Source organism: Oncorhynchus mykiss, chromosome 17 (genome assembly GCF_057628025.1).
Source record: "Oncorhynchus mykiss isolate SJ-2025 chromosome 17, ASM5762802v1, whole genome shotgun sequence".
In the NCBI taxonomy this organism is placed as follows: Eukaryota; Metazoa; Chordata; class Actinopteri; order Salmoniformes; family Salmonidae; genus Oncorhynchus; species Oncorhynchus mykiss.
In genome coordinates this window covers 5348698-5366710 of record NC_143038.1, presented here as the reverse complement: position 1 = coordinate 5366710, position 18013 = coordinate 5348698, and the positions used below count along the sequence as shown (strand labels likewise).

The 18013-nt window shown below is 43.4% G+C and overlaps 1 protein-coding gene and 1 long non-coding RNA gene across 11 annotated transcripts; one reads left to right on the top strand and one right to left on the bottom strand.

Annotated features, from left to right (window-relative positions):
* Positions 1-28: 28 nt before the first annotated feature.
* LOC110493522 (ribonuclease inhibitor) lies at positions 29-14655 on the bottom strand. Of its 10 annotated transcripts, none has more exons than XM_036949448.2 (10): positions 14140-14655; positions 13383-13571; positions 9505-11166; positions 8010-8357; positions 2769-2936; positions 2489-2659; positions 2039-2182; positions 1783-1956; positions 1344-1517; positions 29-1134 (listed from the first exon to the last, which is right to left on the bottom strand). In XM_036949448.2, the coding sequence occupies exons 2-10, from the start codon at positions 13565-13567 to the stop codon at positions 1122-1124; spliced, it is 3039 nt and encodes a 1012-aa protein (XP_036805343.2). In that variant the 5' UTR covers positions 13568-13571; positions 14140-14655; the 3' UTR covers positions 29-1121. The 10 variants fall into 10 exon arrangements, with proteins under 10 accessions (XP_036805343.2, XP_036805344.2, XP_036805346.2 ...); XM_036949449.2 differs by having other exon boundaries at positions 14123-14610; XM_036949451.2 differs by having other exon boundaries at positions 13383-13492; positions 14140-14590.
* On the top strand, positions 14585-16507 carry LOC110493524 (uncharacterized). Its single transcript, XR_002469154.3, has 2 exons — positions 14585-15582; positions 15741-16507. It is a non-coding gene; the product is annotated as an uncharacterized LOC110493524 (long non-coding RNA).
* Positions 16508-18013: the final 1506 nt, after the last annotated feature.

Genomic DNA, 18013 nt, shown 5'->3' with positions numbered 1-18013 from the left:
CCTTATTTGCATAAAATAGACCAGTCTATCAAAAAAATTAGCCAATAGCATTTATTCTCGGAGCACGCTGCTCATAGAACCCTGTACAACAGTTTATATATCAAATATGACGTCATAGGTTTTAAAATGTCCTTCCTCCTCTCGATCAGGACAAAGCAGGTTCACAAGTTCATTCCAACTCACATACATGACACACAATATAACTGGATTAACTCCTGAAGTCTCACCATAATTTATTACCACTTTAGCAGACAGTTCCAGATACACAAAACCTGGAGGGGCTCTCGCTGTCTTATTTGATCGCCACAGAGTTATAGTTGAGTCGGTTCAAACATAAGTAAGCAAAGAGGGTCATTAACCTAAGACAACCATTGTGTAGGAAGGAATGTGTGTGTGTGTATCATTTCCAATTACCTCTTATCCATGCTACATAACCTCTTTCTTAGGAACTAACATTATTCATCAGATATTGTAAAACAGGGTAGAGTTTAATTAGTTATAGTTCTATTTAAATGTAGATATTGTTTAGTCATTATTCATAAAATTCCTAACACTAATGCCCGGACGACGCTGGGCCAACCATGGCCGGTTGTGATACAGCCTGGAATCGGAATTGGTAAAGGTGAAAATGTCTTCAAACGGATAATTCATTTATCCAGTCCCACTATAGGCCCCCAATGATGACACATTCTTGGTTAAACAAGAAAACACAATAAGGTCATTATGTAAAACATAGCATCACCCTTCTCTTCAGTGAAGGCTACATCGTATACTGTAACATCTTGGATTGACATTGATGTGCATATAAAAATACTACAATGGCCTTCGGGGTTACAGAGCATGATTGAGGCTGAAGGTACTGAGTAACATCCTTTAGTTTAGTACACAGACACTGTGGGGACATCCTAAAGGGCATCCTACTCTATAGAATTCTATATCATTCACTTTTTCAAGTTTAGGCACTTCTTTAATAAGTCTGTACAACGCTCAAATCCCAGTCTGCGCCCCGAGATAGCATCCTGTTACTTTTACAGTGAAGCACTTCACCGGAGCGAGTACAGAACTGGAAGACCAAGCCGAAGACGCCAAGATGAACCCCATCAAGCGAGTCAAGACCTCTCTCAATCGTTGATTCTAGAACAAAGAATAGTGTTACCACCATAGACACATAATCCTACAAAATAATGTTCTCATTCCATCCCTATTCTAACAGAATTGTCCACTGAGGGGTCACACAATCCAATTCTGAAAGTGTGGACACACACACAGGGATCTACAGCCACAAAAGTCATTATAAATAAATGACTAACATCATTGTAAGCTTTGATGGCATCAGTACTTACTCTAGAGTCTGTAGTTTGTAGCGTTGGTTGTCCCTGATGTCGGAGAGAATTCTCAGTCCTTCTTCTCCCGTGTCATTTCCCATCAGGCCCAGTTCTGTGATGCTGGAGCAGCTGGACTTCAGGGCTACGGCTAGGGAGGAGCAGCCCTTTACTGTGATCCCACAGCATCGCAGACTGGAGGGAGGGGGGGGGGGGGGGGTGAATGTGGCAAGAGAGACGGGGATAGAGAGAAAGAGTGGAGAAGGTCACCAGAGAGGGAGAAACTATCTTCAATTTGTTTTGGTCAACAAGACTACATAAATTGTACGAGTGATGACAATGAAAATGACAAAGTCATTTTGTGAATATGCTTATAATAATTCATTGTTTGAAGAGCGTGCGGTGTGATATCATAGACCAAGCCATGAGCTTTATAACCCTCTCTAATGCTGTTACTTACAACAGTCTCTCCAGTGTACAACACCTGGACGTCAGTCCCATGTAGAGAGTCTTCACACCGCGGTCTCCCAGGTCGTTTCCAGAGAGATCCAGCTCTTTCAGGTTGGTGAGGTTGGAGCGGAGAGCTTCGACCAGCACCCCACAGCATTTCTCTGTCAATTTACAGTCACTCAGCCTAGGTGGGGAGAGGTAATTACATTGAGAAAGTTGCCCCCCTCACACACACACACGCTAGGTCTAACCATTGCAGAACTCACCTGAGGGTCTCAAGTGAAGACAAGCAGAACAAGACATCGGCCCAGTCATCCGAGTCGCCCAGATGGTTCCTGCTGATGTCCAGCTCTTTGAGGATAGAGTTGAAATGAAACCCTCTGACTAGGGTGATGCCACAGCTCGCCACACTGGAGAGACAAGGGTAAAGAAAAATGAAACTCTTCAATATTCAGCTCCAGACCTAGGTTCAAAATACTGTCTTTCAGAGACTAAGTTTTCGCTTCAGACTGCCTGGAGAGCTAGATGGGAGGACAGGGTTTGCACTTTTGCGACTATTCTATTGGTTCCATTGTGCCAGGCAAGCTCAATCAACCCAAGTCTGACAAGTATTTGAACTCATTTCAAATAGTATTTGAACCAAAGTCTGCCAGGTTACATGGAGTAGGGGCTAGGGGAGAGTGGCCCGTACACTCTTGGTGGGCTAGCTAGCTTACATGAGTTTCTCCAGTTGACAGGCGGGCAGTCCGAAGGCGTTGCAGAGCATCTTGACCCCCTCGTCCTTCAGGTTGTTGTTGCTCAGGTTGAGCTCCCTCAGACTGGGGATGTTCACCAGACATCCAAACATGTTCTCACAGCATTTCTCAGTGAGCTGACAACAGTACAACCTGGTGGTGGAGGGAAAATGTATGGTACATTTACTACAGGGAACATTCCACTTTAGAATCAGTGAGGTGGAATGTGTAAGTGTACTACAATACTCTAGACAGTACTCACTCCAGTTTGTATATCTGGGTTGACTTCAGTATGTCCATGAGCAGCTTCACCCCCCGGTCTCCCAGGTCGTTCATGCTGACGTCCAGCTCTCGCAGGTGTCTGGGGTTGTCTATCAGCAACACCGCAAGAGAGCGACTCTGCTCCAGGCCCAGCTTGCAGTTTGAGAGCCTAACGAAGATTATAATACTTTAGAAGATGCGGCCTATGTGGTCCAGCGGTGAGTGTCGCGAACCCCAGCACAGAATTATGTGGTAGAATGGCGCTGGAGAGGATGGCTGACGTTTTAGTGCTCCTAACCAACGGTGTTATTTTGTTTGTTTTTTAGCTGTAGACGACACTATCTACCTAGAGAGTTGTCATCTGTATTTTTCGTAGCTGCCCACCTACCACCACAGACCGATACTGGCACTAAGACCGCACTCAATGAGCTGTATACCGCCATAAGCAAAAAGGAAAACGCTCATCCAGAGGCGGCGCTCCTAGTGACCGGGGGTTTTAATGCAGGGAAACTTAAATCCATTTGACCAACTTTCTACCAGCATGTCACATGTGCAACCAGAGGGGGAAAAAAAACATCTAGACCCGCTTTACTTCACACACAGAGACGCATACAAAGCTCTCCCTCACCCTCCATTTGGCAAATCTGACCATAATTATATCCTCTTGATTCCTGCTTACAAGCTAAAATGAAAGCAGGAAGCACCAGTGACTCAGTCAATAAAAAAGTGTTCAGATAAAGCAGATGCTAAGCTACAGGACTGTTTTGCTAGCACAGATTGGAATATGTTCCAGGATTCTTCCGATGCCATTGAGGAGTAAACCACATCAGTCACGGGCTTTATCAACAAGTGCATCCATGACGTCATACCCACAGTGACTGTACGTACATACCCCAACCAGAAGCCATGGATTACAGGCAATGTCCGCACTGAGCTTAAGGGTGAGCTGCCGCTTTCAAGGAGTGGGACTCTAACTCGGAAGCTTATTAGAAATCCTGCTATTCCCTCCATAAGACAGGCAAAGCGTCAATACAGGACTAAGATCGAATCGTACTACACCGGCTCAGACGCTCGTCGGATGTGGCAGGGCTTGCAAACAATTACGACTGTTACGTTCCCCAGTTTCTGTGTTGTGGGTTTGTGTTAGAAGTCGACCGATTAATCGGAATGGCCGATTAATTAGGTCCGATTTCAAGTTTTCATAACAATCGTTAATCTGCATTTTTTTACACCGATTATGGCCGATTACATTGCACTCCACGAGGAGGCTGCGTGGCAAGCTGACTACCTGTTACGCGAGTGCAGCAAGGAGCCAAGGTAAGTTGCTAGCTAGCATGAAACTTATAAAAAACAATCAATCAATCTTAACATAATCACTAGTTAAACTAGTAATATCATCAACCATGTGTAGTTATCTAGCTTGTCCTGCGTTGCATAATTTATAATTTGCCTGTTAATTTATCATTGAATCACAGCCTACTTCGCCAAACGGGTGATGATTTAAGATGCATTCGCGAAAAAAGCAGTCGTTGCACCAATGTGTGCCTAACCATAAACATCAATGCCTTTCTTTAAAATCAATACACAAGTATATATTTTTAAACCTGCATATTTAGTTAATATTGCCTGCTAACATGAATTTCTTTTAACTAGGTAAATTGTGTCACTTCTCTTGCAATAGAGTCAGGGTATATGCAGCAGTTTGGGCCACCTGGCTCGTTGCAAACTGTGTGAAGACCATTTCTTCCTAACAAAGACTGTAATTAATTTGCCAGAATTGTACATAAATGACATAACTGTGAAGGTTGTGCAATGTAACAGCAATATTTAGACTTCGGGATGCCACCCGTTAGATGAAATACGGAACGGTTGAGTATTTCACTGAAAGAATAAACTTTTTGTTTTAGAAATGATAGTTTCCGGATTTTACCATATTAATGACCTAAGGCTCGTATTTATGTGTGTTATTATATTATAATTAAGTCTATGATTTGATATTTGAGCAGTCTGACTGAGCGGTGGTAGGCAGCAGCAGGCTCGTAAGCATTCATTCAAACAGCACTTTCCTGCATTTGCCAGCAGCTCTTCGCTGTGCTTCAAGCATTACACTTTTTATGACTTCAAGCCTATCAACTCCCAAGATTAGGCTGACAATACTATAGTGCCTATAAGAACATTCAGTAGTCAAAGGTATATGAAATACAAATGGTATAGGGAGAAATAGTCCTATAATTCCTATAATAACTCCAACCTAAAACTTCCTACCTGGGAATATTGAAGACTCATGTTAAAAGGAACCACCAGCTTTCATATGTTCTCATGTTCTGAGCAAGGAACTTAAACGTTAGCTTTTTTACATGGCACATATTGCACTTATACTTTCTTCTCCAACACTTTGTTTTTGCATTATTTAAACCAAATTGAACATGTTTCATTATTTATTTGAGACTAAATTGATTTTATTGATGTATTATATTAAGTTAAAATAAAAGTGTTCATTCAGTATTGTTGTAATTGTCATTAGTGTATATATATATAAAATATATATTTAGGGGATATATTATATATATAATATACACACACACACACACACAAATCGGCAGATTTAATCGGCATCGGCTTTTTTTGGTCCTCCAATTATCGGTATCAGCGTTGAAAAATCATAATCGGTCGTCCTCTAGTTTGTATGTGTGTATTCCAGGAAATGGTTTCCTGGATTCTAAGCAGCTGATTGGTCGGCCCCATTGCAGATTGGAGCTCTGACCCCGCCTTCTCGTCAGGGGATACAGCTGTCTGCAGTTAACAACTCCTTCTGCAGCTTGAAAAGCCAGTGTTCCTTTGTTAGGAGACAGAGCTTCTTTGTATGTGCTGCTTTGGTCTGGTAAAATTGCTGTGAAGTAGTTTGTCATGCAGAGGTATGTGTATGCCAAAAGGACTCAGTGTTTTTGATTATTGAAATTGTTCACTTTACATTAGTAATTATTCTGTTTTTGTTCCCAGTGGGGAAGGGGAAGGCACCTTGGGAGTGTTTAGACAAGAGGCCTGTGGCCATACATATACCTGTAGTATGTACTCTGTCTATGCACACTAGGTAAGACCTGGGCAGACCAACCCCTGTATTTTGGTTAGCGTGCCAGGTGGCATTAAGAATAAGTAAGTAGTGGGTAGGTAGGAGAGGGGACTAACTTTCTTTGATATGGTTCCGTTCAGCCCCCTTTCCACAAATTACTGTGTGAAGAATAAATTCCCTGTAAACTGTAATATTCTCTGCCTCTCATCCTTACCTGCACCTACAATCACATACCTCTTTCACTCCACTGGGAATTGAGTGTAGCAGGGTGTTGCGTTCTCTCCTCCAAGAGGTGTGTAACACAGACTACAAAGGGAAGCACAGCCGAGAGCTTCCCAGTGACACGAGCCTACCGGACGAGCTAAATTACTTCTATGCTCCCTTCGAGGCCAGTAACACTGAAACATGCATGAGAGCATCAGCTGTTCTGGATGACTGATCACGCCCTCCGCAGACGATGTAAGACCTTTAAACAGGTCAACATTCACAAGGCCGCAGACTACCAGGACATGTACTCCGAGCATGCGCTGACCAACTAGCAAGTGTCTTCACTGACATTTTCAATTTCTCCCTGTCTGAGTCTGCAATACCAACATGTTTCAAGCAGACCAGCATAGTCCTTGTGCCCAAGAACACTAAGGTAACCTGCCCAAATGACTACCGACCTGTAGCACTCACGTCTGTAAACATGGAGCGCTTTGAAAGGCTGGTGATGGCTCACATCAACACCATTATCCTAGAAACCCCAGACCCACTCCAATTTGTATACCTTCCAACAGATCCACAGATGATGCAATCTCTATTGCACTCCACACTTCCCACCATGACAAAAGGAACACCTATGTGAGAATGCTATTAATTGACTACTGCTCAGCGTTCAACACCATAGTGCCCTCAAAGCTCATCAATAAGCTAAGACCCTGGGACTAAAAACCTCCCTCTGCAACTGGATCCTGGACTTCCTGACGGGCCGCCCCCACGTGGTAATGGTAAGTAACAACACATCCGCCATGCTGATGCTCAACATGGGGGCCCCTCAAGGGTGTGTACTCAGTCCCCTCCTGTACTCCCTGTTCACTCATGACTGCACGGCCAGGCACAACTCCAACACCATCATTACATTTGCTGATGACAACAGTGGTAGGCCTGATCACCAACAATGAAGAGACAGCCTATATGGAGGAGGTCAGAGACCTGGCCGTGTGGTGCCAGAACAACAACCTGTCCCTCAACGTGATCAAGACAAAGGAGATGATTGTGGACTACAGAAAAAGGAGGACCGAGCACGCCTGCATTCTCATTGACAGGGTTGCAGTGGAGCAGGTTGAGAGCTTCAAGTTCCTTGGTGTCCACATCACCAACAAACTAACATGATCCAAGCACACCAAGACAGTCATGAAGATGGCACGACAAAACGTATTCCACCTCAGGAGACTGAAAAGATTTGGCATGGGTCCTCAAATCCTCAAAAGGTTCTACAGCTGCACCATCAAGAGCATTCTGACTGGGTGCAACACTGGTATGGCAACTGCTCAGCCTCCGACCTCAAGGCACTACAGAGGGTAGTGCGTACGGCCCAGTACATCACTGGGGCCAAGCTTCCTGCCATCAGGAGCCTCTATACCAGACGGTGTCAGAGCAAGTCAAAACAATTGTCAAAGACACCAGCCACCCTAGTCAGACTGTTCTCTCTGCTAGTGGTACCGGAGTGCCAAGTCTACCCCCAAGCCATAAGACTCCTGAACATCTAATCAAATGCCTACCCAGACTATTTGCATAGGCCCAGCCTTTTACACTGCTGCTACTCTTATTATCTATGCATAGTCACTTTAATAACTCTACCTACATGTACACATTACCACAATTACCTCGACTAACTGGTGCTGCCACACATGGACTCTGCACCGGTACCCCTGTATATAGCCTCGCTATTGTTATTTTACTGTTGCTCTTAAATTATGTTACTTTTGTTTCTTATTCTTTTTTCTTTTTTTACAGCATTGTTGGTTAAGGGCTTGTAAGTAAGCATTTCACTAAGGTCTACCTACACCTGTTGTATTCAACACATGACAAATAAAATGACTTGAATACAATGACGTTACAAGTGGGGGTAGACATGATCAGAACGGGTTTCCTAGCCATTGATTTTTCAACGCATTGATCACAACTCACTTCAGGATCTGCAGTTTGCAATTAACAACCTTCAGTCCATCAACGAGATGAAACACGCCGGCTTCTCCCGGTTCATTGCCGCTGAGATCCAGCTCTCGCAGGTGCGAGGGGTTGGATTTGAGAGCTTTGGCCAGAGCGGCGAAGCCATCCTGTTTTACCCTGCAGCCGGACAGTTTCAGTCTCTCCAGTCGGCAATGTGGCTTGGCCAGGCCGGCCGCCAGCAGTTGTACTCCTGAGTCCTTCAGCGTGTTGAAACTCAGGTCCAGAGCTTTCAGATTGCACACCTTTGAGGTGAGCGCCGAGGCCAGACCTTCACAGAATATCTCAGTCAGATTGTGATATGACAGCCTGGTGGGAATCAAAAGGAACATAGCCATATTAGCAGACAATAAACCAAACAACTACCTCTTCCCCTACAATATTTATTTTGCTCCTTTGCACCCCATTATTTCTATTTCTACTTTGCACATTATTCCACTGCAAATCTACCATTCCAGTGTTTTACTTGCTATATTGTATTTACTTCGCCACCATGGCCTATTTATTGCCTTTACCTCCCTTATCTCACCTCATTTGCTCACATTGTATATAGACTTGTTTTTCTACTGCATTATTGACTATGTTTTGTTTACTCCATGTGTAACTGTGTTGTATGTGTCGAATTGCTATGCTTTATCTTGGCCAGGTCGCAGTTGTAAATGAGAACTTGTTCTCAACCAGCCTACCTGGTTAAATGAAGGTGAAATATTTATATTTTTTTAAACAACAGAACTGTGTAATGATCATAAGACAGGTCTGAATGACCTGTGACGACAATTATCTTGTAGCGTTACAGACATTTCATATCGATATATACAGCGAGCGCCAAAAGTATTGAGTTAGTGACACAGTTTTGGTTTGTTTTGTACTTCAACCCTACGGATTTAGAATGATACAATGACTACGAGTCTAAAGTGCAGAGTGACAGCTTTACTTTTGAGGGTATTTCCATCCATATCGGGTGATCCGTTTAGAAATTACAGCACTTTTTGTACATAGTCCCCCATTTCAGGGGACCAAAAGTATTATGCCAAATTCACTTGTGTATTAAAGTAGTAAAAAGTTTAGTATTTGGTCCCATATTCATCGCACATGACTACATAAAGTTTGTGACTCTACAAATTGGTTGGATGCATTTGCTGTTTGTGTAGGTTGTTTCAAATTATTTTGTGTCCAATGGAAATTAATGGTAATTAGTGTCATTTTGGAGTCACTAATTGTAAATAAGAATAGAATATGTTTCTAAACACAATAGTTTTGGTCCTATAAAATGGGGGGGAATAGCCTATGTACAAAACGTGATTTCTAAACGGTTCACCTGATATGGATGAAAATGTTATTTTATCACATCCAAGGTGCTGGGGTACAGAGCCAAAACTAAAACAAATGTGTCACTTTCCCAATACTTTTGGAGCTCACTGTAATAGCTGGTATTGTTAAATGACCAAGTACTTACGTGGCTGTCTGGGAGGCTTTGATCACTGGCAGCATCCTCAGAAGTTCCTCGTCTCCTCTCTTCTTTACTTCCAACCCAAGCATGTCTATCGGCCCAGACTCTGACGCCACTAACAGAGTGGCCAGGTCGGACCAATGTGCACGTGGGTATTTGGCATCTGGGGGGATTCCCGTCTTGAGAAAGTGCACGCCATCCGTTTCTAAAGAGCTGTCACCCAGTTCCGTCAGGCAGTTCAGCAGGTTGAGTGTCCTCGGTGAAGCGGGATTCTCCATGACCTTCTTCTTGATATACTCTACTGCTTCCGTCAGTGTCACCGACAAGTTGTAGCCGGCCTCTGCGATTGACTGGATGAAGTTCTGCGAGAAGCCTAGGAGGAACCGGAGGAAGAGGTCCAGCTTTCCGTTTTTGCTCTGCAAGGCCATGTCCACTGCTTTCCTCAGGTTTTCATCTGGGCTGTTGCAGGATTGGAGAAACCACATTGCGGCAAAGAACTCCTGAATGGTGGTATGCCCAAAGTAGTAGATCTTTTGGTGCAGCCCAATATCCTCCCTGAAGATGGGTATGTTCACTCTTGCGTACACAGCTGCCACATGGACATCAATGTTGCACTCTCGTAGGTCTTCCTCATAGAAAACCGTGTTGCCTTTCACCAACTGCTTAAAGGCTAGTTCCCCCAATTTAATAGCCATCTCCTGTGTATTCTGGTTCTGTGTTTGCAACAGGGCGAGTAGGTCAGTGTACACTGGAGTCAGAGCTCTGGGGTCACATTCTTCATTGAATAGAAATGTCTTTCTCCAGAGGACTGACGCACAAATCGAACAGATAAAAGGTATCTGGCACAAGACGTAGAGGCTTTTTGAGTACTTTAAGTAGGCAATAATTGCATTGGCCTGGTTCTTGTCATTGATTGCTCTCCTGAAGAACTCCTCTTTCTGGGAGTCGGTGAAGCCTTCGATTTCTGACACTTCGTTGATGTACTGAAGAGGGATGCGACTGACTGCCGCAGGTCTGGATGTAATCCATATGTGAGCGGCGGAGGGAAGGAGATTACCGTTAATGAGGTTTGTCAGCAGTGTCGGCACGGAGGAGGGCTCTGTGACATCGGTCACTATCGGGCTGTTCTTGAAGTCGAGAGGACGACGGAATTCATCCAGCCCGTCAAAGAAGAACCCAACTCTGCAGTTCTCCAAGTTGCAAATTCCAGGTTCTTTCAATTCTGGGAAAAACTTGTGAAGAAGTTCAATTAGACTCAGTCTCTCCTTCAGTAAATTCAGCTCCCGGAAAGGAAGAGGAAATAAGAGAGGACATTCCTGGTTTCCTTTTCCCTCTGCCCAGTTAAGAATCATCATCCGCACCTGGCTAGTTTTGCCAATACCAGAGACGCCCTTTGTCAGCACTATTCTGACTCGCTCGTTGTCTAGTTCAGAATCAAAGTATAAGCCTATGGGTGAGCATGTCCCTTGGTGTCTCTTCCTGTAGGTTGGCTCAATTTGAATGTACTCATGTTGGTTCCCCTCTCCACTTTCACCAGGTGGATACTGGAGATCACAATGTATATAAAATGGATGCTCAGTTTCCCCCCCTGGTGGACTTTGGTACTTTTTCTTCAAGATGGCTTTGAGCTTATTGCTGAGTTTTGCCACATGGGAGGCAGAGACTTCCCTGTTAAATTGGCAAAAGAAAGTATGTAATTTCTATACAAAGCAGATATACCTGTGAAGAGTTTCAACCATATTGTCTGTTATATATATATATATATATATATATATATAGTCTATTCTTGTGAGAGCCCACCAGTTGACCCGAATTGTCTCCCTTGTAAATGAACGACAAGACCGTAGGAGCCTTTGAGACCATTCCTATATGATATGGTCCAGCTTGCTATCTCAATAAAAGTCAGTGCTAGGAACCTCTTGGTGCTAAAATAACAACTCCTTAACATGCATTTTGGTTGGTCCAATGTGATTGTAAATGCATTCCGCAGGAAGTAGGGAGGCAGAGACGCCCCTCCGATTCATCACTTTAAATACTATTGTGAAGAGTTGTGGAAGAGTGAACTCCTTCCCGGTCGGTAATGAATATCCTATATTGAATTCAAGTCTGATTTTTCGTTCTAAACAATCTTCATAACATCAATTCTTAGTACTTTACAGAGGGAATAAACTAATGCTTATACAGTGCCTTGCGAAAGTATTCGGCCCCCTTGAACTTTGCGACCTTTTGTCACATTTCAGGCTTCAAACATAAAGATATAAAACTGTATTTTTTTGTGAAGAATCAACAACAAGTGGGACACAATCATGAAGTGGAACGACATTTATTGGATATTTCAAACTTTTTTAACAAATCAAAAACTGAAATATTGGGCGTGCAAAATTATTCAGCCCCCTTAAGTTAATACTTTGTAGCGCCACCTTTTGCTGCGATTACAGCTGTAAGTCGCTTGGGGTATGTCTCTATCAGTTTTGCACATCGAGAGACTGACATTTTTTCCCATTCCTCCTTGCAAAACAGCTCGAGCTCAGTGAGGTTGGATGGAGAGCATTTGTGAACAGCAGTTTTCAGTTCTTTCCACAGATTCTCGATTGGATTCAGGTCTGGACTTTGACTTGGCCATTCTAACACCTGGATATGTTTATTTTTGAACCATTCCATTGTAGATTTTGCTTTATGTTTTGGATCATTGTCTTGTTGGAAGACAAATCTCCGTCCCAGTCTCAGGTCTTTTGCAGACTCCATCAGGTTCTTCCAGAATGGTCCTGTATTTGGCTCCATCCATCTTCCCATCAATTTTAACCATCTTCCCTGTCCCTGCTGAAGAAAAGCAGGTCCAAACCATGATGCTGCCACCACCATGTTTGACAGTGGGGATGGTGTGTTCAGTGTGATGAGCTGTGTTGCTTTTACGCCAAACATAACGTTTTGCATTGTTGCCAAAAAGTTCAATTTTGGTTTCATCTGACCAGAGCACCTTCTTCCACATGTTTGGTGTGTCTCCCTAAACGACACTTTTTATGGATATCTTTAAGAAATGGCTTTCTTCTTGCCACTCTTCCATAAAGGCCAGATTTGTGCAATATACGACTGATTGTTGTCCTATGGACAGAGTCTCCCACCTCAGCTGTAGATCTTTGCAGTTCATCCAGAGTGATCATGGGCCTCTTGGCTGCATCTCTGATCAGTCTTCTCTTTGTATGAGCTGAAAGTTTAGAGGGACGGCCAGGTCTTGGTAGATTTGCAGTGGTCTGATACTCCTTCCATTTCAATATTATCGCTTGCACAGTGCTCCTTGGGATGTTTAAAGCTTGGGAAATCTTTTTGTATCCAAATCCAGCTTTAAACTTCTTCACAACAGTATCTCGGACCTGCCTGGTGTGTTCCTTGTTCCTTGTTCTTCAGACCTCTGAGACTATCACAGTGCAGGTGCATTTATACGGAGACTTGATTACACACAGGTGGATTGTATTTATCATCATTAGTCATTTAGGTCAACATTGGATCATTCAGAGATCCTCACTGAACTTCTGGAGAGAGTTTGCTGCACTGAAAGTAAAGGGGCTGAATAATTTTGCACGCCCAATTTTTCAGTTTTTGATTTGTTAAAAAAGTTTGAAATATCCAATAAATGTCGTTCCACTTCATGATTGTGTCCCACTTGTTGTTGATTCTTCACAAAAAATACAGTTTTATATCTTTATGTTTGAAGCCTGAAATGTGGCAAAAGGTCGCAAAGTTCAAGGGGGCCGAATACTTTCGCAAGGCACTGTATGAACATAAAATAAGCCTACAGTGTATTCTAAATTACACATACATTCACCACAGTCATTTGAACGGAGGACAAGGTCAAAATGAGTCTATGGAACATGTAATTGTCTTACCTTGGTTCAGTCTGATGTTTTTCTCTCCCAGGGCGAAACATTTTCCTCAAATCAGGAAAGGCGGATTTCCTGTGACCAAGATTTGTTTCCCTCCAAGGCGGAGGCAGTAGCTGTGAAGGGGACAGTAAAGGCAGGCAATCGCGTCCCTCATGTGATGAAGAAATGAAGATCCCACTACCAACCATAGACCTATAACACAGATTTAGGATGTTGTCTTCCTAACTGTATTAGCAATAGTGCTGTGTGTATGGGGCTACAGTAATGCACTGGCAAGACTGCCTCAATTCAAAAGTCTGCTCACAGATGATAAATTATTTGCTAATAAATTAATTCAGTTAAATAGGCTACCTAAAGAAGATACAAACTGACAAAAACACGGAGGACCTATCCATTCAGGCACTATTTCTTTCAATAAATCCGTTTAGGATCAGGCCAAAAACACTGCAAACAAAAAACGGGGAGCTCTAACGGTACACGAATGCAGTGTAATCCCTGGCTTTCAAAACTAACAAATGGATTATGCAAGGGGGGTCATCCCAAATGATTTATAAATGCAAAAATCTGACTACATCGTCTAAACACTGAACTTGCTTCCGCGTTTCTTTACATCCGTTCCTTGGTGCTGGGCTAGCCCACGACTAGCCAGAAAATAACTAGCTAAAATATGGCATGCAGTCATCCCATTGCAACTTTATCAACTCTAATTTAATAGCAAACACATAATGCAATTTCATAGTTACTTGTTGGATTTCCTCACTTGATTCTAGTCCATCACTGCGTCTCAGTAAATTTCCGTGTTTTAAAATAGGTCGAGGAGGCAGCTTCAAACTCCGTTGCGGTTTCCAGTCAAAACAAGGTACCCGCAAAAGTGCTAAAAGTCAAGAACAGGGGCGCGTTCAGCAAGATACAAAGTTTTGGAACGTCCAGATAGAAATATGCTATGTAGAACAAACATGCCTCTTCGATTTGTTCAATAATGAATGACGTCTATCTGCAATGTTCGAGAACGTTTTGCAAATGAACTTGACCCTGTTCACACCCAGTACACATTTGAGAGGTAAAATCATTTTTGTCCACCATCAATTTGATGAAATGTAATCTCAGATATCATAATTTGGCCATAGAAGTGTTGTAAAATAAAATTGTGAGATCCTGTTGAGAAAAGATTCCTGCTGTAGAAGAGAATGAGGTGACCTGGAAGCGGAAGTGTGCGTAGTTCATAGGCTATAATGGCAAGACCGCGAATTGAGGGTGATAGAAGCGCTGACAATGCTACGAGATTTGGATGAAATAGAGTCAGATGGAGGGGAGGAACGTGATGCTGAGATCGACTATGATGACGAATGGGGGAATTCTTCAATAGATTCCGATGCTGGCTACGATTCTGATTAACGATGCCCAGCGTGCAGGTGTCAACAACTCAGATGGAGGGAGAGGAGAAGGGGAAGGACGGCACGGTTTGGATAAAACAGCCAGGCGAGAGTAGACAACACGTGGGACATGTCTGTGGATGAGCTGGAAGCGTTCATTGCGTTCCTATATGTCCGAGGACAGTACGTAGGAATGAACACGCCTTTGGAGAGCTTCTGGAACGAAAAATATGGGGCGATTTTTTTTCCCGAGACACTATGCCCACGGAACCGCTATAGAGAGATCGTGCGATACCTGTGCAAGAGAGACCAGACGCATGCGCCTGGAAACAGACAAATTCGCCCTGGTATCAGATGTTTGGGACGCGTTTGTACAGAATGTGTTTCCTCTTACAAGCCAGGAGTGAACATTTCCGTGGAGGAGCAATGGTTCCCCGCAAAAGCTAAGTGCACCTTTACGCAGTACATTCCCTACAAGCAAGACACGTGGGGCATGAAGTTTCGGTTGGCAGCTGACGTCGACAGCAAGTACGTGCTGAATGTCTTTCCATATCTGGGGAAAGGTGAATCTCAGCGTCCTGAAATTGTGGTGATGAGGCTTGTAGACCTTACCTTGGCGAGGGTAGGAATGTAAACACAGACGAGATCTTCACATCACTGCCATTGGCAAATAAGTTGATTGACAAGAACACAAGCTTAGTCGGGGTTATGAAAGTGAGCCGGGGGCTGCTTCTCTCTGTGAGCAACCAGGCACAGGCAGAGCTGTTCTCCACAACGGCATTGAAGCACGACAAAGCAACACGGTTTACAGATGTAAGCCAAGAGAAAACGTATGTATCCTGAGTACTAAGCATCTGACAGTTGCCATTGACGGTGACACAAAGAGAAAACCAGAGTCCCTGACGCACTATAACAACACACATGTATGTTATAACGTCTTCTGTTGTAGCAAAATGATTCTAAGGTGTTGTACTGTATTCTATTCCAGGTTGGCGTGGATAAGATGGCCAGACAGTTCACGGTGAAAGGGGGTACTCGCCGCTGCCTGTTGCCGTATTCTACAACCTGCTTGACCTGGCTGCTATCAACGCGCACGCTTTGTTCACCCTGTGCACCGGTAAGACAACCCCGAGGAGAGATTTCATCATGTAGTTGGCATTGGAGCTTCGTGAGAATCACATGAGCGCCAGGGGCAAGGCGGCAGCGGACGATGTCCCAAATAACGCACCACCGCTCTGGGAGAAGAAGAGACAGTGCCAGATGCACGGATGCATGCGGAACAAAAACTGCGACTTCTGCGGGACCTGCACGCGATTTGTCTGCGGAAAGTGCTCATTCCGGAATAAAGATTTGTCGAAGATTTGTGTTGACTGTCATACCATGTTACTGTAAGAGCTTAAGGAATAACGGCTGCTATGCATAAAGGCGTACATGCCCGAGAGAGGCCACAACGAGTTCATTAATGACTGACGCCAGTACAGGCTATTTATAGACTGATGCTTGTTATATTATTTTATAATACCGTTATTGGTTTACATTTGCTCGTTGTACACTTTTTTTTAGCTGACTCTAGGCCAATTTAGCCCTATTGACAGTGCGTATTTTGGATACACCTATAGCCTACTAGGTAGACTACTTAGACTAACATAGGAACGGCTGGTATAAAAAGAAGATGCTTCTGAATTAAATGACTGAGTGTGATTTCTGTCTTGTTCTTTTCGTTAAAATCTACGAATAAAATGGAATTACCATTTGCATGTTGGTGTTTCTTTCCCTCAATTAAAACAGAACAACCTAGGCTATTATAAAGGTCTACAACTCTAAATGTAGTCAAGCAGCATGAACAGGGTCACCGGAAAACGCGTGGCGAGGCGACATTTGCCGCAGCACATTTCAATCTTTTGGTGTAGTTTATTAAAATACAGTGTACTCCATTTTGTTTGTGAGAAAATGTGAATGGATCAAATATGGTTTATATTCTTGGGCCACAAATACTTTTTCAATCCAAAATGATTAACTTGAATTAATCAATAAACTCGATAGCTGACAGACTGAGTACATTTATTTTATAAGGCCTGCAGTTGCATTGGGCAGAACTATAGGAAGCAAGGAAGTAAGCTCAGCCCAGTGCGTGTTATTGTCCATCAAGTTGCTTTCTCTGTGTATAGGAAACCCCCCAATCCTTATTTAAAATATAATTCATATGAAGTACAAGTTAGCTGGACTTTGACAGGGGTTTCACCCCCCCCCCCCCCCCCCCCCCCCAAATCCAGGGGCTTTTCCAGGAATAATAAAAAAAAAAAAAAACAATACGTGACCTGATTAGAAAAACTCAGGTCCCATCATAGCCCATAATAAACCTTTTTAGATTAATCACGTCAGACGTTCCAGAATTTTACCTGGTTAGGTTCGCAAATCAGATTTTTTTTCCACCACCCCACTCTGGGTCCTGCGGTGACGCCTCTGGTATAGGCTACCTAGGCTAAACTTTTAGAATGCCTACCTAAAATCACATCATCAGTACACTGACTGCAATTATTTTAATTACAGTGTTTTAATTTAATTGGTATATTTGAATTGTTCAACAAATATTTATTTTCCATGACCATCATACGACCTACATAGTTTTACCAAAAACCTCAGGTAAACTCCGGTAAGAATGTCTAGCTACATTCCAACAGAGAGGTGCACAGAAACTACACTCTGACCAATCAAAGCCTTGAGGGGGAAGTTTTGGGTCTTTGGCTTCGGAACTGGGCAATGCGACCTGGAGAGGCTTTCGGCTGCTTGGCGGATGGATGGGTAGCGCTATCCCGTGGAAGTTGAGTTGTGGACGTTGTTTTCATGAGATACATTGGAAATTGCGGCGAGTAGTGCTGACGAAATGGAGGAAATGGATAAAAAGTTGGTGAACCAAAAGCTGTGCTGGAATGTGAACAATATGCGTGCCAGTTCTGATGGTATGGAGCGGGAGGACGAGGGTCAAGGACCGGGATAGTCGGTAGTGGAAAGACATAGGAAGAAGAGAGATCATGATACAGAAAGCAGTGCAGCGTCTAGTAAAGAAAGCATAAAGAGGGCCAAGGTAGGACGCAAGCGTAGTGATGTGGAAAGTGGTGATAGTGTTTGATGAGACCACAGGGCCTCACTTACTGTACATGCTATTCGACTAATTAATGCCGCAGAGAAAGAGGTAGGTGAAGTGAAATTAGCTGGTTAATTGGAAATAATATATTGTTAATATTGTGTGGTAGCCAGGCT